The sequence below is a fragment of the Octopus sinensis genome, linkage group LG16 (assembly GCF_006345805.1).
Source record: "Octopus sinensis linkage group LG16, ASM634580v1, whole genome shotgun sequence".
Classification (NCBI taxonomy): domain Eukaryota; kingdom Metazoa; phylum Mollusca; class Cephalopoda; order Octopoda; family Octopodidae; genus Octopus; species Octopus sinensis.
This window is the reverse complement of record NC_043012.1, coordinates 42,272,533-42,295,032: the sequence shown is the minus strand read 5'-3', so window position 1 is coordinate 42,295,032 and position 22,500 is coordinate 42,272,533. Positions and strand designations below refer to the sequence as shown.

Sequence of the window (22,500 nt, the reverse complement as noted above, 5' to 3'; positions counted from 1 at the left end):
ATATATAATATACATATGATATATATATATACATATGATATATATATATATATATATATATATATATAATATATATATATATACATATATATATATATATACATATGATATATATATATATATATATATATATATATATATATATATATATATATATATATATATATATACATATGATATATATATATACATATGATATATATATATATATATATATATATATATTATATATATATATATATATATATATATATACATATGATATATATATATACATATGATATATATATATACATATGATATATATATATATATATATATATATATATATATACATATATCAATAATTAAGGGTAAAATCAATTAATTATAATTAATTTCACCAAGTAGTGTTCAGTATGTAAAAGGACCATTCAAGGCATATTCAAAATATTACGTTATATATTAGGGCTCAGTAAAATAATTTACTTTGCCACATACTGAAATTTTTAGAAATAGCAGCCAAAAAGTTTTTTTAGCCATTTCTACTACTTTAAGAAAAGTCTCCCAGATAGTGTTTACTCAAAAATAATTCACATAGATATGGAGGGAAAACAGCAAAATATCACATGTACAAAGATTTGAGAATGCTCACGTTTCTAGATTAGTCGAATTAAAACTCAACATTTCTTGATTTGGATTTGAAAGCACTAAAAAACTGAACATACCTGTCCGACATGAATCACCTCAGACAAACATCTCCAAACCGCCAGTGCCAGCAAATTCAAACAGTACGTGAGTTATAGAGTAAACAGATTATAACGGTGAGAACCGCAGTAAAAGAACAGGAAGAAAGGAATTGTATTATCAATAATTAAGGGTAAAATCAATTAATTATTAATTAATTTCACCAAGTAATGTAAAAGGACCATTCAACGCATATTCAAAATATTACGTTATATATTAGGGCTCAGTAAAATAATTTACTTTGCCACATACTGAAATTTTTAGAAATAGCAGCCAAAAAGTTTTTTTAGCCATTTCTATTACTTTAAGAAAAGTCTCCCAGATAGTGTTTACTCAAAAATAATTCACATAGATCCATAGGGAAAACAGCAAAATATCACTTGTACAAAGATTATTTGAGAACGCTCATGTTTCTAGATTAGGGTTAGGGTTATACATATGATATATATATATATATATACATATGAGATATATATATATATATGGTGACACGTAAGAGAACCATCTGAACGTGGCCGTTGCCATCGCCGCCACAACTGGCCTCTGTGCCGGTGGCACGTAAAAAGCACCATTCGATTGTGGCCGTTGCCAGCCTCATCTGGCCCCCGTGCCGGTGGCACGTTAAAAGCACCATCCGATCATGGCCGTTTGCCAGCCTTGTCTGGGACCTGTGCAGGTGGCACATAAAAAGCACCCACTACACTCTCAGAGTGGTTGGCGTTAGGAAGGGCATCCAGCTGTAGAAACACTGCCAGATCAGACTGGAGCCTGGAGCAGCCTCCTGGCTTCCCAGACCCCAGTTGAACAGTCCAACCCATGCTAGCATGGAAAACGGACGTTAAACGATGATGATGATGATATATATTCATATATATATATATATATATGGATGCATAAGAGGTGCAGCAACATCAAAGGAAAATTAGCCGAGAAGATAGCTTTCGTGTGCAGCAGATGTACAGAGGCAATAGACACCATAGATACTCAGAAAACAGATTCCATCACACTCTAGGGGGAGAAACTAGAAGTTGATAGTTTCCGCTACCTAGGTGACCAAGTTAGGAGTGAAGGTGGGTGCTCAGAGAGTGTCACCACTAGAATACGAATAGCCTGGGCAATGTTTAGAAAGCTTCTACACCTACTGGTGATAAGGGCCTCTCACTCAGAGTGAAAGGTAGATTGTATGACGCATGTGTGTGAACTGCCATGTTTCACGGTAGTGAAACATTGGCTGTGACTGTGGAGGACATGCGTAGGCTTGAAAAAAATGAAGCTAGCATGATCCGCTGGATGTGTAATGTCAGTGTGCACACACGACAGAGTATAAGCACCCTGAGAGAAATGTTGGACATAAGAAGCATTGGATGTGGCATGCAAGAGAGACGTTTGTGCTTGTATGGTCATGTACTACAGATGGATGAGGAGAGATGTGTGAAGAAGTGCCACTCCCAAACAGTTGAAGGAATCTGGGGTAGAGATAGACCCAGGAAGACATGGGTCAAGCATGACTACAGAGGCAATGATGAAAGACTGAGATCTCTGGAGATATGCTGTGACTGCGAAGACCCAACAAATAATTTGAGTTCATGGCTGTTTCCTGCACAAGCTTCACATAGCAGCCCATCCAAAGTACCTTTGGATCACAGGATGGCCTGTTGTGCTCACCTTGGATCGTAGGGCAACCTGCTGTGCTTGAGGAGACCTTATTGAGTCAATTACATCAACATCAAAATAAAAATCAAATGGAAATTGTTGTGATACCTGTGCCGGTGGCACATAAAAAGTACCATCTGAACATGGCCGATGCCAGCACTGCCTTGACTGGCTTCTGTGCCGGTGGCACGTAAAAAGCACTCACTACACTCATGGAGTGGTTGGCATTAGGAAGGGCATCCAGCTGTAGAAACACTGCCAGATCAGACTGGAGCCTGGTGCAGCCTCCTGACTTCTGAGACCCCGGTTGAACTGTCCAACCCATGCTAGCATGGAAAATGGACGTTAAACGATGATGATGATATTCATATATATATATATATATATATATATGCACACAGTGGGCTTCTTTCAGTTTCCACCTACCAAACCCACTTACAAGGTCTTGGTTGGCCTTGGGCTATTGGGGAAGCCACCTTCTTGCTGGCTATGCCATTAAAACAAAATAAAATTCATTACCAGCATCACTGTCGGTACCAACCTCATCTTAGTTGTTGTTGATATTGTAATTTCTTATATTCCCAGGCAGTGACGGCTTACTGAGGCGTGTCTCTGGAGGGAGTCAGTCTATCAGAGAGAACCTTGAACCTGAACTTGAACACAAAGCACGTAAAGGTAAGTGCTTTAAGAGGTCTATATTCTACATTTACACACACAAACCTCTGTGTGTGTGTGTGGTCATTTGATTGACTTTTATGTTTGTTTTTCCATGCTAGCTTGGGTTATATGCATCTATTATTGAAGTATTGTTTTACAGCTGGATGCTCTTCTTGTTGCTAATCCTTAACTAGTTTTCCAGCAAGAAACCTCTGAATTTGAAGACTCAAAACAAACAAAAGGCATTTTGTTGATTTTACTACATGCATTCCTATGTTTTTGAGTTTTACCTTTTGTTCTTTTGCATTTACTAGTTTCAGTTATGGAATACGACCATGCTGGAGCACCCCTTTGTGGTATTTCGTTGATTACATTGTTCCCAGGATTTATTTTAGTGATATATACACAGCATGTGTGGGATACATTTACTGGGCATCACAATAAATGTTTAAAAATATTTTCATGTAATTTCTACTTTTTCTTGGAGAACATCCAAAAAGAAGCATTTCGATACCTCATTTGTGAAATTTGGATGAATATTTTGGGAAATATGACAATTTGAGTGGTCAGCAAATTGGTTGAAATCTTGCCTAATTGGTCCAAAATGAATAATTAGCCATATTTGTGATGTCATATCTTTGAAATGGAGGTGATAATCATCTTCATAGCAGTTGCCTACTTTTTGTCAATTTTTAAAAATATTTATGTAAAGCCTATTTTGCTATCTGACTCAAACAGTCAACAGTTAAATCCAAAAGTACAAGCCACATTTATAGTAAGTATAGAACTAAATAAATCCTGAAATTTTGTGACAAATTATTTAGATAAAATTTTAATGGCCTTTCAAAAATTCTTACAAGTGACAGAGTTTTGAATCAGGACTCTGACATATGTTGGATTTTCTCTATTTTTCTTTTCTTGGATCATGGTCTTGGAAATGAAAAGAAGTTTTGAAAATTTATGATTCCCCTCCAGACCGATTTTGGCCAATTTCTTTTTTGCACTATGCACTTAAAAATGACAGAAGCCTTTTCAGTAAAAACAAAAACAACAACAAAAATTTAAAATACTTTGAAATGAAATGATGTGTGGTTTAAGTGAGATTTAGCTGTTGTTTCTAGCACATCCCACGACCACACATTACTTATCCCAGAATTGCATGTAAAAAAGTAACTCCTTGCTTTAATCAAGAGAAAACATCTGTAACTTACAGCAAATTCATTTGTAGGAGAGAGAAAGAGAGAAAAATAAAACCCAAAATGTAAACACTAACACACATCATCTGACTGTGTTCAAAATCAGAAAAGAATCCCAGAGGTTCTGACTTTAATAGTCTGTAAAATGATATTCATTGCACAATATAATTTTTATTGGTGAAATTTGACCAATATTTCTCAAAAAGAAACAAAATTTACATGTACAAGAATATCTTTGAGGCTCACCTTACCAGCTCTCCTCACATTGAAACAACAAGAGGGAACAGACATTATCAATATGATGTTTCTATGCTAAGTTTGGGCTCAATTTAGGACATCTTAGTAATTAGTTAATCCATGTCTTGAGATTCTAGCTGAAACTTGATATTTGAAACCTTGGACTTGTGTGTGTGAATATGTCAGTTTGGCAAGTATTGTCAGTATTTACCCGCTTTACTAACTTTCAACTTTTTCACCATATTGTGGCCAGATTTATCATTAACCATATTGAATTTGCAACAATTTTTTTTTCTCATGTTATAAAAATCTTGAAGAAAATATGTTTTCTACGTGAAAATGATAAAATTTTCACTTTAAATTTTGTAACAATTGTCAGACCTACCTCCATTGATTTTTATATAAAAATAAAGCCAAAATATTCCTCTTCATGTTTGTATGATCTTCAACACAACTCAAGTTATAATGCTCCCCTGCATTGAACTAGAACAAGGGCTACTGTTCAGTAGTAAAAAAAAGGACAAACTTTGTAAATGCATGGAAATATCTGGATGTTTGAGGGACCCTGACATGATCTGTAATTGTTAGATTTTAATTAAAAGTATATGAAAGTTCACATCCAGAACATTCAAATGATATTTAATTTATTTTGACATGAAGATAATGAAGCAAAAAGTGTTTTTACATGTTCAGACTGTGCTTGTCTCCATTGTATGGTGCTCTCTAGGGATACCTTTATTTACATGAGCACTTCTGGATAATTTCTGAATGCATCACTGATGAAAATATTTTGATAGTCTAAATAACTTTTAGTTCCTGCAGTCTGGACCAATTTCTAGTTTAGTATCATTATATGAAAATTCTCTTCTTTTTCTCTTTTTGAACAGTGAGCGAACGATTCTCTGAAAATCTTCACATTATCACAAATGAACCTTCCCTAGCATTTTTCCGAATTCAAGAACATGTCCGCAAGTCTCTTCCACAACTGGTAGAGCAAAAGGTAAGACAGAGATTTTTCCGAAAGTCTTGTTGGTTAGTCTCAGTTCAGTCCTGAGCCAGGAAATCTATAAGCAAAGGCATTCTTGCTGCATAGTGAGTAATGGTGGTGGTGGTGGTGGTGAGGTCAGGTTGGTGCTTGGTTTGGTAGCAAGTGCCCATTCATATTGTAGTTAGGACTAGGACCACTTTAGCTATTGGCTCTTCCCTTTCTTTTAGGGTGGTTGGGTGTGATATGAGGGAGAACCAGTTGTTAATTTTGCTTCAACTATACAATAGGTTAGCTGTGACTTTCCAACCACTTGGTTCCAGGTTCAGTCCCACTACATGGCATCTTGGGCAATTGTCTTCTACTATATCCCTGAGCCAGTTAAAACATTACGAATGGATTTGGTTGATAACAACTGAAAGAATCCTATCACATGAGTATGTATATATGTGTATGCGAATGTTTATTTGTGTGTGTGTGTGTGTTGTTTAATTCTCTCAGTGTCTCTTCTCCAGCATGAAGTCCAAGAAATCCATCAAAATGTTCAAGGTGCCTGTTTTGATGCAGAGTATGCTAAAAAGTAAGTAAACAATGTTGTTATCTTTACTGTGTTTCTCTAATTGAACTCCTACCCCCCCTCCTCCACATGCACTTATCTTTTCCTCTTGTCATCTTCCACTCACCCAGTGGACACCTTCTCTGTGATCTCAGAGCAGCACTCCTCTTTTAACAACTAGCAGTAATGAAACATAAATTTATAGACAAACTGAAGAATTGAACTTGAAAGTGCTCCAAGTAGCACCATCATAGAAGGCCTTCCAGTTTGGAACCAATGTTATAATATAATAATGAAATTATTGTATACAGTGCTCAGGTGCACCACAACTTGTCAAAAAGTGCGTATAAAGTGTATGCAGTAATGTACAAATGTTTGGAAAGCGAACAATGTATGAGTCAGATACATGCTTGTGTGTGTATGGAGGGGAGGAAATCAGGTGTAGTGTTGGCGAATCTCAGAAAGCAGAGTTGCTTTGAACTTGAAAGATCAAACAACAACAATACAAGAGACCCCTTTATTCAGATGTACAATCAATAAAAAAAAAGAAAAACTGCTGAGGCTTATAAACTCTCACCAGTCACTAATGTTCAAACAGTTGCAGTGAAATTGCATTAGTAAGTCGGTCACAGAAGTGCTCACTGCTTTACAGTATGTTTGTTATATATTCTTTGTCTATAACCCATTCGTTGTCTTTCTTTGTCTTTTTCTCTCTCTTGTAGTGCTGTAAATGCTATGCAGAACAGTAATGTCCATTTCCAGAACATTCAAGATCTCCTGAAGAATGCCATGTTCATGAAACAGCAAATAGAATATGAAGAATCTAGAAAGTAAGATGTATTCTCTTTGTGTTTCTTACACGTAATGAAGCTTCACAGCTAGCTGGAATGACTGAGTGCTGACACAGCTTTGTAGGCAATCAGGGGTGTTAGGCTAGTTTTAGAACAGTCCGCAGTTTGTATGCAGTCAGGGGTATCATGTAGCCTTGGAGCAATACACAGAACTATATGTAGTGCATTCCACCTAGCATTTAATAGGTGCTGTGAGTAGGTAGAGCTTTTACTACAGTACACAACCTATCTACATGTCAATTGATTGCTGTTCTTTTTGATTAGCTCCAAGTAGCACCATCATAGAAGGCTTTCCAGTTTGAAACCAATGTTATGGAGAGTTGCTTTGAATTTATGGTACCTATTTACAGCTAAGTGGACTGCCCTACTTGTCAGTTAAAGTGTTTTGACAACAAATTCAACAACTCTTATCTTGTAATACCTATTTACATCTAGGTGGACTGTGCCATTTGTCTGTTAATGTGTTTTAGCCACAGATTCAACAATTTATTCCTAGCTTATTCTACTTATTTACATTTAGATGGACTGGGGTCATAGTTATAATGCAATGCCTTTGACAGGATATAAATTGTTGACCTGCTATCTAATAGTTCCATCCTCTTCACTTCCTCCTGAAACACAAAATTCTTACATAGGAACCCAAAAATTTCCTGAGGATTTCCATTCGTTATAAGATATAATTATTTCATAAGTCAGTAATTTTTTTCTGTTTTGTTGTTTGCCCTTTTTTGTTCTTGTTTTGTTGCTGTTTTCTCCCACCTCCCTCCTCACATCAATTCTCCAAATTTGGAAGTACTGTTCCATTTCTGTCTTCTGCTCCCCCTGTCCCACCCACAGACTTATAAATTTTCCAAATTTTTAAGAAATAAAGTCACTCTTAAACCCACCCACCCCCAATCTTCCATCATTACAACCTGTGTGGTCATCTTAGAGTAAGGGTTACTCTCCCCTTTGTTGTCAACACCATGTTGAGATTAGGATAATGTACAGCCAGGTTTTCCTTGGGTGATTAAGGTAGAGAATTTAGCAGATAATACAAGATTACTTGGTAAAAATTAATTGGTAATGGATATTTTTTTTACACAACCTTTTTGTATTGTTAGGTGACACTCTGAAGACCTTTTAGTATTTGTGTTGCATTTCATTATTAGCTAATGCCCATGTTCCGTGTTGGCATGGTATGGATGGTTTGATGGGATCCAATGGATTCCAGGACTAATGAGGTTACCATGTGGCATGCAAGGCTGCCAACACCAAGGTGGTGGCCGTTGTTCTAGGAGATGAAGGGTTAAACTATGAATGGTGGGGTGGGGTCAGAGTCTTCTAGAGAAGCAACATGGCTTCTCACATTTAAGGGAGAAGGTGACAAGGATCAGTAAGAGCTGTAAAGAGATAAAAAGTAGTGATGAGGTATTCAGGTGGTCCCTCAAGGTATGAAGTAAGTAGAATTGGGTGGGATAGAGGAAGTAAGAGTGTGGGTGGAGGATAGGGTTTAATTCAATGAAGTAGTTTCTCCAGTTGTCTCATCAAAGACCAGACCATTCTTTGAACTCAGTTAATTTGTTCATTCATTTTGACATCTGTTTTTCCATGCTAGCTTGGGTTAAACGAACCCTTTCTCTCACTAACTCTTGTCTGTTTTATCAAGTAAAGTACCTCTTCTACTACTTCAAAAGTGTAGAGCCAGTGGATAAAGGAGATAACAACATTACCACATGCAGCTCAGTGATTATTCATGAAATACAACTATAAACAAACATACATATGCACACACACACACGTATATACAATGGGCTTCTTTTAGTTTCCATCTACCAGATATGCTCACAAGGCTTTGGTTGACTCAAGACTCCTGTAGACGACACTTGTGCAAGGTGCCATGCAGTTGACTGAACCCAAGCCACATGTTTGGGAAGCAAAGTTCTGAATCACACAGCCTTGCCTGCACTTCATATAAAAATAAAAATATTTTTGTTGTGTTTACACTGCTATTAATCAACAAGGGACCACGATGTGACCATGCAACCTAGTAGAAATAGCAATCAAATTGTCCTCAAATTATATCCTTACAGTCTTACAAAAAGAAATATTAGACATTGTGGTCCTTAATACACTATGTCTGGTAAATAAACATGATTGCTGTTACCGGAATGTTTTGGTTGGTACATGGCTTAGGGTGTTGGACTCATGATTGTGTGATTGTGGTTTCAATTCCTGAACTGGGTGATGCATTTTGTTCCACTCAGCTGGCAAAATTGAGTATTCCTGCAATGGACCATTATCCAGTGAGGAGTATGTACACCAGAGATTCTGGAAAACCAGCCTCATGAGACTGTATGGGTCAGGAAGGACTTTTACCTTTATCCTTATCTACCAGATTAAACTGATCGTCTGCTAAACTACTGCAGCACTGTTGCTGGTGCATATCTTTTTTGCCTTTTTAATGAGGAAGACTGGTAATTGCCAGTACATGCAAGCCTCTTTGCTTCATGCTGCTGATGTTATTGAAGGCTAAGACCTTTGGGATGTTACAGCTTAATGCCAATGTCATTATCTTATGAGAACACAAAAGCCATCTTTTGCTCAATTCTTTAACAGCAAATCCACCACCTGCATTGGATAATGATGTGTAGGTGTTTACAGGTATATAGTGGTGATACCTGGGTGGCTAAGGAGATAGACAGAGTTAATGTTATGTAGATTAAGGTTTACAGGAACAAGGGAAGCAGTTAAAGTTGCAGTCTTGAGAACAAAGGGCTTAGTGTGGAGTTTGAAAAAGAAAACACAATGAAATGTGATAAAGAGAGGTACGTGGGCCTGAGTAGAGAGACCTTGTGGCGTTGGAGTAAGAATAGTAAGATTTACTGGAGAGGGGTCAAGTGATCCTGGGTAGCGTAACATTGGAAAGTGGGTTTCAGTAGAGGAAAGGATATGTAGCCTAACCAATCCAAAAACAGAAGCAGGAAGAAGAAACAGCTATAATAGTGAAGGGATGTAGTTTGTTGATAATTGAGTCAATTAGATGGGTGTGGCCAAGGATGATTGTGTGTGTTGGGAGAGGAAGTTACATTACTATCTAAATTAGAGCAGTTCTCTATTACAGGCCATGTCTGACCGTAAGTAGTGTTTAAAATGATTCTAGTCACAGAAATGGAAATTTAGAGATTGGAAAACTTTTAGTATAAAGATAGTACCATATTATTTCATAATAATTATACAATAACAACAACAGCAAACATTTTAAGGCAGTTTCCTTTTTAAGGAAGGGCTTAGTTTTGTAGGCCCATGAGAAACTTCTGTATTTTAGTACATATCATGGCTCTCTATTTTGAGTTAGGGTTTTATGGATGCTATTGCTCTTGCTATTGACAAACATTCTAGCCACCTCTTATGACATGATAATAATTGTTTCTAATTTAAGCACAAAACCAGCAGATTTTGGGGCTGGAAGAGTGTAGCTTATTACACCAACCCCGACCCTAAAAGAATGAAAGGCACAGTTGATATCAGTAGGATTCAAACACAAAATATAAAGAGCAGACAGAACAAATACCATAAGGCATCCAACTGTGCGTTTGCCAAACTGGCTGGAAAAGCAGCCAAATATCCTTTAAAATCACACCCTCAAAACTCTACTGTCATAAATACAGAAGGGTACTTTGGATAATGGAGTTCCTGGGTACACTGTTTCTGAGTTTACCATTCTTGTAAGAACAAAATGAGTTAGGATGGAATGCCTTTTAATCATATGCCTGCTTGATCAGGGGCTGAACTGGGGTATAATAATAATACTTAGGCACAAGGCCTGAAATCATGGGAGAGGGGAAAGTCAACCCCAGTGTTCAACTGATACTTATTTTATCAGCCCCAAATATCTGAAAGGCAAAGCTAACCTCGGAATGTAAAGAACTGAACAAAATGCTGCTAAGGATTTTGTCCACCATGCTATCAATTTGGTCAGCTCACTACCTTGATAATCATAATTATAATTAACGGTTAGAAATTTTGGCACAACGCCAGCACTTTTAAGGGGAGAGGACAAGTCAATTACATTCATATATTGTATTATATCAACTTTAAAAAGATGAAAGGCAAAGTTGATCTCTGCAGCACTTGAACTCCAAACAGAAAGAGCCTGAAGAAATTCACATTAAGCATTTTTGCCAAAGACACTAATGATTCTGCCAGCTCACCACCTTCACAACACAACAACAACAACAACAATAATAATAATAATAATAATAATAATAATAATAATAATAATAATAATAATTATTATTATTATTATTTAAATATTTGTAAACGTTTTATAAGTACTAATAATTTCTGATCAAACCATCTAACACATGACAGCATGGACAATGGACGTTAAATGATGGAGATGATGATGATGATGATGAACTTACCCATATGCATAGTGAAAATTAATAACAATAGCAGCAACAGCAACAAAAAATAAGAAGAAAATAACAAACAGCAAAGCTATTTATGGACTTATGTATTTATGTATATTTATTTGTATTACTTTTTCTTCTTACTTTGCCAACTTCTCAGGTCTCAGAAACATCAGTTGCCAAATTCGAATACTATATAACATCATTAGTAAGCTAATTGTGTTGATAGTAATTCATTAATTAGCTAGCAGTTGTAGCTGTATCACCATGTAAGTTTGTTTCTTTTATACAAATTTCAAGTTACCTGTATTTTCTATATATATATAACACACACAGGTCGCAGCAGAAAAACCTCCCATATTTTACACACCAATCGTTTGTGGTGCCAATCAATTTAGGCAGGTGGTAATGATGTCTTCATGTAGCCAGTGTGTTACCATTTACCTTTTCAAAACTTGGATCTGTGTACATTGTGTGTTTGCTGTTGAAACGTTTATCAACAGCAAACAACTGTAGAACGTGGCATGTTTTTCTTTTTGCTGCACACTGTGTGTGTTTGTGCATATATATGTATATATATATATAAAATACTTGTGATGATACTAACACTAATATCAGTATTGTACTGTAATCTACAACTATACTATTGTACTGTAATAGCACTATACTATACACTCTACTGTAACTTCACTATAATACAAGTATTTTACTATATGTTATTCTACCTCTACATTAATACTACTATAACATTTATGCTTTACTCTGCTATAATTATATTAGTACTATAATAATGGCTATATACACTACATTATATACTCCACACTAACTACACTAATTCTACCAGAAATGTAATTTCTTTTGTGATAATGGTTCCCTGGGTTCACCACTTGTTTATCATTGGGATTCAGTTGTTACACAGTGTAGATGCAGTCTTGCTATATTAAGTGGAATTATATTAATGTTAATAGATTCTATACTAAGAGGGATTAAAGTATTAGTATAAGATGATGCACTGACAGGAATTAGGTAAGGATATTGCTTTATGAGAAGGTTTCCAAACCCGCATCTCCTATAACAAAATGTTGGTAGGGAAATAGGACAGTTACATGACTATTTGACTTCATGTGTGTGTGTGTGTTTGGCATTTTAAGGGGCATTCAGATGTAGAAACCATGCCAAAAGTGGAGTATACATGTGAGATGGGGTCTACCAACCCAAATAAGAAATTACCACTCACACTGCGACAAATCATCTAACTTCTTACTAGCATGGAGAACAAGCATAATATGCTACTACTGCTGCTGCTGATGGTGGTGGTGGTGGTGGTGATGATGATTGTGTGGGTGTGAATGTATCTTCATTGCTATCATCATCATAATTGCAGATGTTGCTGTGTGGTAAAGGAGCTTGCTTCCCAACCTAGTGATCTTAGGTTCAGTCCCACTGCATGGCACCTTGACTAAGTGTCTTCTACTACAACCCCATAAACCAACCAAAACCTTGTGAGTGGATTTAGTAGAAGCCCATTGTATATATGTGTGTTTGTGGTTGTAAACTAGCAGCACTGTCATAGAAGTGACATTGTTCCCAGTCTTCTGTGGAAGACATGTTTGACTTTGAGAAATATTACCTTGCTTGCAAACAGGTAAGGGTTGGCAATAGGTCCATGTGACTTATACTAGCATGGAAGAGTGGATTTTAAGTGGTGATGATGATGATGATGATGATGATGATATATATATATATATATATATAATAGAAATATTAAAATTACTAAGTCTCTCTAAAAGAGAACAACGGCAGCGTTCCCGGAAAATAATAGTTATCGCCATACTAATATGGCATTCTTATAAAAATAAGAATAAAGCTGTCCGCTTATTAGCTCCATGAGGCCATCGCCTTAAGTTAGCTATTTGATACACAAACTGTATCCATATAACCTTCGAACAAGGGAGGTCAGTCGCTCCACACTACTTGACCGGCAGCTACATGGAGCTAATAAGCGGACAGCTTTATTCTTATTTTTATAAGAATGCCATATTAGTATGGCGATAACTATTATTTTCCGGGAACGCTGCCGTTGTTCTCTTTTAGAGAGACTTAGTAATTTTAATATTTCTATTATTGAAAACAAGTGGATGTATTCCACCGAAGCTAGGTAAATAAAACCTTCGAACAGAGATTGTCAGAAGCGACACCTACTGGTCTGGCTACGCTGCATTGAAATGGGGCAATACCCCGAAACGCGTCTGTAGCTGCCGGTCAAGTAGTGTGGAGCGACTGACCTCCCTTTTTCGAAGGTTATATGGATACAGTTTGTGTATCAAATAGCTAACTTAAGGCGATGGCCTCATGGAGCTAATAAGCGGACAGCTTTATTCTTATTTTTATAAGAATGCCATATTAGTATGGCGATAACTATTATTTTATATATATATATATATATATATATATATATATATATATATATATAAAGTCAGACAGATATGCTGATGAAAACTATTGAGGCAGAAATACGTATGCATGGCTGACCTCTCAGACAGTAAGCCTGCACCTTTCCTTAATGTCGACTTTGAAGAATTCTTGGATCTTGAGATTATCTCCCTTCCTCATGATATATTCCCTAGAATGGAGAGAATCTTAAATCAAGAATTTTTGTTGTAATGCATTTAACATACTGGTATTTGTCATATATATATATATATATATCATCATCATCATTATCATTTAAAGCCTGTTGTCCATGCTGGTATGGATCGGACAGTTTGACCAGGGCTGGCAAACTGGAAGGCTGCACCAGACTCCAGTCTGATTTGGCATAGTTTCTATGGCTGGATGCCCTTTTTAATGCCAACCACTCAGAGAGTGTAATGGGTGCTTTTATGTGCCGCCAACACAGGTGCCATTTGTGTGACACCGATATCTGCCACAACTGCGATTTTATTTGGCTTGATGGGTCTTCTTCTCAATCATGACATAATGCCAAAGATCTTGGTAATTTGTCATTGCCTCTGTGAAGCCCAACGCTCAGAAGGAGCTCTTCACATGTCACTGGCATCAGCCACTTTGCATCCGTGGGGCCCAACACTCGAAAGGTGCCAGTCACATGACACCAGCATCGGCCATGACTACTGTATGTATATATATTCCACAGATGAGATACTTTGGGGTAAAGAGTGACTGTAATAAGGATCAAGTTGAGTGGATATCAAGGCAATTATGCAGATAAGCAAATTCCATATATTAAATGGTAATGTATTAGTTTGAGACCTGAATCTCATCTCATCTAGGTCGTCTCATAGGATACCCCATGAAAAATGAGAGAAAGCAAAAGATAGAGACTTTCAGGCAACAAATATTTAAGTACATATATACAGATATTTATATAAATAGCTCCAATTTACACAGAGTGCAATGACAGAGAAAACTGAAAGTGTGGAAGAAAGGTGCGGAATAAGTCCAACAACGATGTCTGGAGGCATGGAGATCCATGATGATATTGGTAGATATAGTTCATCTCAATATGCGGTTGTAAAGGATGCAATCAATTTTGGATAAAACAAGCCTCCATCATCAGGGTAGAGATCTTACATTTTAAATCTTAATGCCAATATATAAATATCTATTAATATAAATATCAGAATGGAGTAAGTGGAGCTACAACACACATGGAAACCAAAAGTGTCAGTGAAGAGTTCACAGATGTATCATGAAAGATTTCTGGACAATGAACAGGCGTTAAAATAATAAAATCACAATAACAAACAAGTGAAGAAAAAAAAATATAGTGTCTGTGTTTATTTGGCAAAAAATAAATAAATAATGAAATACAGCAATGATATCTATATGTTTGTACTTAAATAATCATTGTTTCAAAGTCTCCATCTTTTGCTTTCTCTCATTTTTCATTTATACATAAATACATATTTTGTGTTTCATGCCAAAACTATTATATTCTATTTAATATTTCTAATTTGTTTATCCACGTAATTGCCTCTCTCTCTCTCTCCATTGATGTGTGGTCAAGAAATTCATTTTACAACCATGTAGTTCCAGATTCAGTGCCATTGATAGAACTTGGGAGTAGAATTTGATGAACGAAACTTTGTTGAAGTCATATATATATATATATATATATATATATATATATATATATATATATATATATATGAGGGGCGTTCAATAAGTAATGCCCTTGACCCACTTCCCATTGCAGTAGAGCAACGAAACTTAGCACAGTTATTAGTATTTTTCTACATAGGAATCAACCAGAGTTACGCATTTCTCCCATTGTTTGATGCAGCTCTGGAGACCGTTTTTGTAGAAGACCCCAGCTTGGTCCTCCAACCACGACGTGACTTCAGAAATCAAGGCTGCATCATCTGTGAAACGCTTTCCCTTCAGAAACAACTTCATGGCTGGGAAGAGGTGAAAATCAGAGGGTTCAAGGTCAGTAGAGTAGGGGGGATGGGGAGGAGTTCATAGCTGCACGCCTGTGCTTCTGATCTGGCGACACGCGAGTTGTGGACCGGAGCGTTGTCCTACAGGAGGAGGATGCCTTTTCTGATCTTGCCCCGCCTCTTGATTTTGATAGCTTCTCTTAATTTCCTCAAAAGTGAAGCATAATAGGCTCCTGTAATTGTGGTACCCTTTGCCGGGAAATCTGTCATCACTACTCCGTCCTGGTCCCAGAAGACTGTGAGCATGTCCTTGCCAGCGAAGGGCTGCACCCTTGCCTTCTTTGGAGGAGGTGAATCACGGTGCTTCCACTGCATTGACTGGGCTTTGGTCTCTGGATCATAGTGATGGACCCAGGTTTCATCCTGTGTAATCAGTCTTTTGAAAAATTTTGACTCATCTTCTTGGCACATTTCCAAATTCATCCTCAAGCACTCGACGCGTTCTTGCTTCTGGAAAGGTGTGAGCAACCTGGAAATCCATCTGGCAGACACCTTTTGCATATGCAAATGGTCATGAATGATAGTTTCCACAGACCCGGTACTAATCTTGACCTGATGGGCTATTTGGCGAATTGTTATGTGTCGATCTTCCAAAATGGCAGCCTCAACTTGATGGACAGATGCCTCATCAATGGCAGAAGGGGGGCGACCAGATCTGGGAGCTGTTTCCACAGAGTTCCGACCATGTTGAATTCAAGATGCCAGGGTTTTACAAGGTCATATGATGGGGCATCATCACCATAAGTTACTTTCATTTGATCAAATGTCTCCCGTGGTGTGCGTCCTTTCAAATACAAAACCCGGATCACTGCTCGACACTCAACAGGCTCCATTTCACACTTGACTCAGTTCAAACACCTGTAAATCAGAAACCACAATTATTTCAGAGCTGTAATTTGCCACTTAATCTATAGAAATATAAATAATTGCACAGACAAAATTTCAGCTAGATCAAACAACTGCAAGTGGGTCAGAGGCATTACTTATTGAACGTCCCTCGTATATATATATATATATATCATCATCATCATAGTTTAACGTCCAGTTTCCATGCTAGCATGGGTTGGACGATTTGACTGAGGACTGGCAAACCAGATGGCTGCACCAGACTCCAATCTGATCTGGCAGAGTTTCTACAGCTGGATGCCCTTCCTAATGCCAACCACTCCGAGAGTGTAGTGGGTGCTTCTACATGCCACCAGCACGAGGGCCAGTCAGGCGGTACTGGTAAACCGTCATGCTCAAATGGTGCTTTTTATGTGCCACCTGCACAGGAGCCAGTCCAGTGGCACTGGCAACAACTTCACTCAAATGCTTTTTCACGTGCCACCAGCACAAGTGTCGTAAGGTGATGCAGGTAACGATCACTGGGTTGGTACATAATTATTACAGTTTTTTTTTTCAACAAATTTCATTCAGCAAAAACAATAACAACATGTAACAAAAACATCTTTAAATGACTGTTCCAGAGCATATTCACCATCCAATTCAATTACTGCTTCCCATTTGATTGGCAGACGGTCAGACCATCATGTAAAGATGTTTTTGTTAAATAAAATTTGTTGGAAAGAAGCCACAATAATTATGCACCACCCAATATATGTATATATATTGATATAATGTTGATTCCTAATCTTTCAGATGTTCATTATCCCATCTCAACTCTCTTCATCACTGGACTCTCCCTTTGTCTCCTTCCATCTCTTTATTCTCTCTCACAATGATTATGTCTTGTCTTTCTCTCTCTCATTCTTGTTTCTGTCAACATCAGTCTTTCTTTTCACTGCCTACACCACCAACATCATTTCATTGTCCTTGTTATCCTCACTCTCACTATTTCACTGTTGTTCTGCTCTTTGTTTTTCTTCTTATTTTGCGTTGTTTTCCTCTCTTTGTTGTCCTCCAAATCTCCTCGAATTTTTCGTCTTCAACCTCTACCGCTTCTCTCTGTGGAAATCAAAGGCAACAGGAACGCCGCCACCCAAGCATGTACAGCACCAGTGGAGGAGCAGGCAGTTCATCAGACATTGCAGTGAGTGCACTGGTCAGCAGCAACAGTGGCAGTAGTGGTGGTGGTGTTGGTGGTGGTGTTGGTGGTGGTGGTGGTGGTTCTGGTGGAAGTCGTAATAGTGGTGGTGGTAGTGGTGGTGTCAGCCGCATGAACTCGAGCTGTTGTACAGACAGCAGTGATAGCTCAATGAGTCAAAGTGGTTCTGGACAGCCAGGGTAGGTGACCTTTCACCTTTATTTTTGAATGGGGTGAAGGGGGATAAAGCATTAATTAGTTTTTGTTTTTTGGTTTTTTTTTTTTGGCATATGCTCACCTAGTTTTAGGTGCAATGAGGGAATATTTTGATTCAAGATTCAACTCCGTATTCTTCATTTTTAAACTCTGTTGTTTTTTATTTTCAAGTTTGAAAATTTTTAAATAGTAAATCAGTTAATTTTTGTAGTGGAGGTAGGAGGCATTGGGCTAAGTTAAAAGGTGAGAATATTTGGGACTTTTGAAACCTCTCGATTTTGCTAACCCTCTCCACCTCCAAAAAAAAAAAAAAGGAAAAAGTGGTTTAGTTAAAATTAGAAAATTTTCAAAGTTAATTCACAGATTCTTTGTTAGGAATACGGTACAAAATCTGCAATTCCAACATGAAGTCTATGACAAAAATAATTATAATTGTTTCTGATATAGGTACAAAGCCACAAAAATTAAGAGTTGGTCACTAAATGGTACTTATCAATATTGATACTTTATAATCTCTTGAAGGATGAAAAATGCAAAGTTGACTGCAGGGAAATTTGAACCCAGAGCATTAGAATCTGAAAGAAGATGTTTTATTTGACATTCTAACAATGGAGCCATTTTGCTGTTCATTCTAACATCAGTTCAAAGCCACAAATTCAGTAGAAAGGGTTAGGGGATTAAACCAACCCCAGTATTTTATTGATATTTCATTTTATGGACACAAGAAGAAAAAATGGCAATGTTGACTTCTACAGTATTTCAACTGTGGTTATAAACGAACTGCAACTGATATCATCCTGACCAATCCTTGAACCAGTCTGCCACCCATTGCCAGAATTTCAAACATAGATGCCAGGCCATAAAATTTCAGGGACCAAAGTTTGGGAGTTGATTCGATTGACTTCTATACTTGACCGGTGCTTATTTTATTAACCTCCAGAATACATTTTATCAGGGCTGTACTGATTCAGCTACACTCTGCTGTTGCAATAATAATTATGGTTTCAAATTTTGGATGAAGGTCAGCGATTTTAAAGGAGTGTTTTAAGTCAATAACATTGACCCCAGTGTTCAACTGGTACCATTTTATCAACTTCAAAAGAATCTAAGACAAAGTCAACCTTGGCTGGAAGAATAGGTGCTAAGCATTTTGTCCAGCACACTAACAATTTAGCCAGTTCACTGCCCTCTTACTATTATTATTATTATTATTATTATTAAGGTGGAGTTCAAATTCCGCCAAGGTCAATTTTGCCTTTCACCCTTTCAAGGTCAATGAAATAAGTACCAGTTATGCACTGGAGTCAAAGAAATAGACTAAATCCCACCCCACAAACTTCAGGCCCTGTGCCTATAGGAGAAAGAATTATTATTATTATTAAGGTGGCAAGCTGGCAGAATTGTTAGCATGCTGGGCAAATTGCTTAGTGGTATTTTGCCTGTCGCTATGTTCTGTGTTCAAATTCTGCCAAGGTTGACTTTGCCTTTCATCTTTACAGGGTGGATAAATTAAGTCAAGTACTGGGGTCAATGTGATCGACTGTCCTCCTCCCCATAAATTCCAGGCCATGCACCTATAGTAGAAAGGATTGTTAATAACAATAATATAAATCCTTTCAACTATAGGAACAAGGCCTGAAATTTGGGGGAGGGATCTAGTCAGTTACATCGACCCCAGTACATGACTGGTACTTATTTTATCAACCTTGAAAGGCAAAGTCGACCCTAGTTGCATTTGAACTCAGTATGCAGTGATGGGCAAAATACTACTAAGCATTTCATCTAGTATGCTAACGTAACTACCAGCCCACTGTCTTAATAATAATAATAATAATAATGATAATAATAATAATAATAGTAATAATAGTAATAATAATATTACGTTGTCCCAAAAGTTCGTAAACACTTGCGAAAATTGAATTTTTACTCGCCAAGTACTAACAAAAACAACAAAAATTATTCCTCCAAATAAAGACCATTATTTTCCAAGACTTTCTACGAACTTTTGGGACAACCTTATAATAATAATAATAATAAATACCCTCATGCAGTACCAGGCAGTGGCTCTCATGGCTTCTGATCATAACTGATTAGAAATGTTATAATAATAATAATAATAATAATTGTGTACAGTGCTCAGGTGCACTACAACTCATCTAAAGTGTATATATAATCAGGTGTAGTTTCGGCGGATTTCGGAAAGCATGAGGGCCTTAAAAGATGCAGTGTCATGGCAGTCAACAACTGACGCAGGCAGTTTATTCCATGCTTCAGCAACTCTGAGCGTGAAAAAATGTTTCCGAAAGTCATGGGAGCTGTATTGTTTTCTGACTTTGTAGGCATGTCCACGTGTGTTAGACACATGGAGATCAAAAAGGTGTTCAGTGTTGTTGTTGGTGAGGTGGTTGATAACTTTGTGGGTGTTTACCAAGTCCGTCGCCAAACGCCGGAGCTTCAGTGAATCCATGCCCAGGGAAACAAGGCGCTCAGAATATGGTAGGTGTCTGATGGAGGGTATGCGTTTGGTTGCACGTCTCTGGACAGATTCCAGGAGGTCAATCATGTACATTGTTTTGTCTTGGTATAAAAGATGGGCGACAGCAAATATTCTGCTCAATACCACAGATTTACTTGTCAGTTGTTTGACCTTAACCAGTTGAGCATGTCCCTTAGTGGCTGATGATATGTGCATCTCTGATCACGAGCAGAAGTAGTGGGGGAGCATCATAGCCATGTGTTGAGAGGAATTCTTTGGGGTTTGAATAATTCAACTCTGGAAACATGGGTATTTCATTCAAAATTCTTAAACAAACCTTATTCAGGGACCTTTTGAGTGGGATGGGCTACTCGATCAGAAGAAAATTCTAACGGGGCCTGACCTGCAAGGTCATGTGCTGTTTATCTTGATATGAGATCACCATGTCACGCACATATGGTTGTGATGCATGTGCCTGGTGTACCCTTATCAGACGGGTAGTCATGATGTGTATACTTTGATGGCATGCACTGCTCTCTCACTCAGTAATAATAATAATAATAATAATAATAATGATAATAATGATGATCATAATAATAATAATGATAATGATAATAATAATAATGATAATAATAATGATAATAAGGTTAATCACAACACTAATAATAATCTGAAAGAAGAAATTTAAAAAACTGAGATGCCAAAATTGAATTAATCAAAACAAAGATAGAAATTTTTTTTATTCATTTCCATTTTAGTTCAGTTTTCAATATATGTTTCATTTTTAATTCCAGATTTAATTTCTCTTATGAATGTTTTGAAGTTTGATGTTTTTCCAAACTAAATTTGACATAGTTTCTTTAACCAGACTCAGTGGATGGGTAACAAATTAATCTGTTTGTTATATTTTTTTAATTAATTTCTTTGAAAAAAAATTTTAGAAGCTGAATGTTGGTTCATTAATTCTAATATAAATTTTAAAGTGATCTGTGAAGTTATATATTTTTCTGAAAAAAAAAAAAGTGAGAGTTCTTTCTCCTGCCTTACTCCATCCATTTTTAGTTTTCCTAAAAAACACTCCGAAAAAATATCTCCATCCTTAAAAAAAAAAGATTGAAATTTCAAACTAGAAAATAAAATTGAAACATAAAAGAAAAATGATACATAATGAAGGTGTCATACTTTGAATCAAAATCTCCCTTTTTGTTGAAGAATTATTTAGGGGTCGTTTTTGTGATTTCTTTTTTTTTTTATATTGATTGTTTTTCCCCCCTGTTTAATGCAAGAAAATCTGTTACAGTTTTTGTTCCAATTTGATTTGGCCTCCCAATTAGGATCAGTTATCTTCTGACCATGTAGTCTCCTTGTTGAATTGTCTGTGCATGTGGCATCTGGTAGAAATATTTCATGCATGCAGCATTTCATTGAGGAATCTAACTGTGCAGCATCTTGTAGAAGTGTTTGTGCATGCAGCACCTGGTGCAATTTTCTTTAAGAAGAAAAATGTATTTAAAATGTAAAAAAAGAAAAAAAAATTTCTCTAGAATCTTTTTTCCTTATTTATGCTTAAGATATACATTTATATATATTGAGTTATATATATGTGTGTGTGTAAATGTGTATATGTATATGTATATGTGTCTGTGTAAAATACATATTTTGTTTGTGTGATTAAAATTTCCTTTTTTTGTTTTGATTTTGTAATTTAAGCAAGAATGATTTCTGGATTTCAATGTTCTTAGAAACAATGGGATTTGAAACTACTTTCTCCAGTTTCTTTCTTCTTCACCTGTCTTGTGATTCTTCTTTCTCTTTATCTTCATATTTTCCCTGCTTCTCATATTGATGATCACAAGACCTATAAGTAGTTACTTCTTTGGTTTGATGTAGAACAAGCAGTCCACTCTGATATTTCTCAACTATGGAACCACGTTTCATAAAACCATGAGGGAGCCTTTGCATGGCACTTGACCTGCTAAAAATAGCAAAATCTCCATTAATATCACACCTTAATATCTTTTAAAAACTAGAAAAGACACTCCAGTTAATGTAGTCCTAGATCAAAGC

The 22,500-nt window shown here is 36.7% G+C and overlaps 1 protein-coding gene and 1 long non-coding RNA gene across 9 annotated transcripts in view; both read left to right on the top strand.

Annotated features, from left to right (window-relative positions):
* LOC115220364 (BLOC-1-related complex subunit 8) overlaps nucleotides 1-22,500 on the top strand; it is an 85,725-nt gene that overhangs the window by 37,366 nt on the left and 25,859 nt on the right. For 3 of the 8 annotated variants that reach the window (XM_036510074.1, XM_036510076.1, XM_036510075.1), the window contains exons 2-6: nucleotides 2,965-3,054; nucleotides 5,357-5,469; nucleotides 5,970-6,034; nucleotides 6,733-6,840; nucleotides 17,669-17,941. In XM_036510074.1, coding sequence (XP_036365967.1) covers nucleotides 2,965-3,054; nucleotides 5,357-5,469; nucleotides 5,970-6,034; nucleotides 6,733-6,840; nucleotides 17,669-17,941 — 649 coding nt within the window. Of the gene's footprint in view, nucleotides 1-2,964; nucleotides 3,055-5,356; nucleotides 5,470-5,969; nucleotides 6,035-6,732; nucleotides 6,841-11,415; nucleotides 11,525-17,668; nucleotides 17,942-22,500 lie in introns of those variants that run through there. The other 5 variants (XR_003882515.2, XM_036510077.1, XM_029790477.2 and 2 more) reach the window with 3 other exon arrangements.
* LOC118766573 lies at nucleotides 21,173-21,949 on the top strand. Its single transcript, XR_005002514.1, has 2 exons — nucleotides 21,173-21,329; nucleotides 21,378-21,949. It is a non-coding gene; the product is annotated as an uncharacterized LOC118766573 (long non-coding RNA).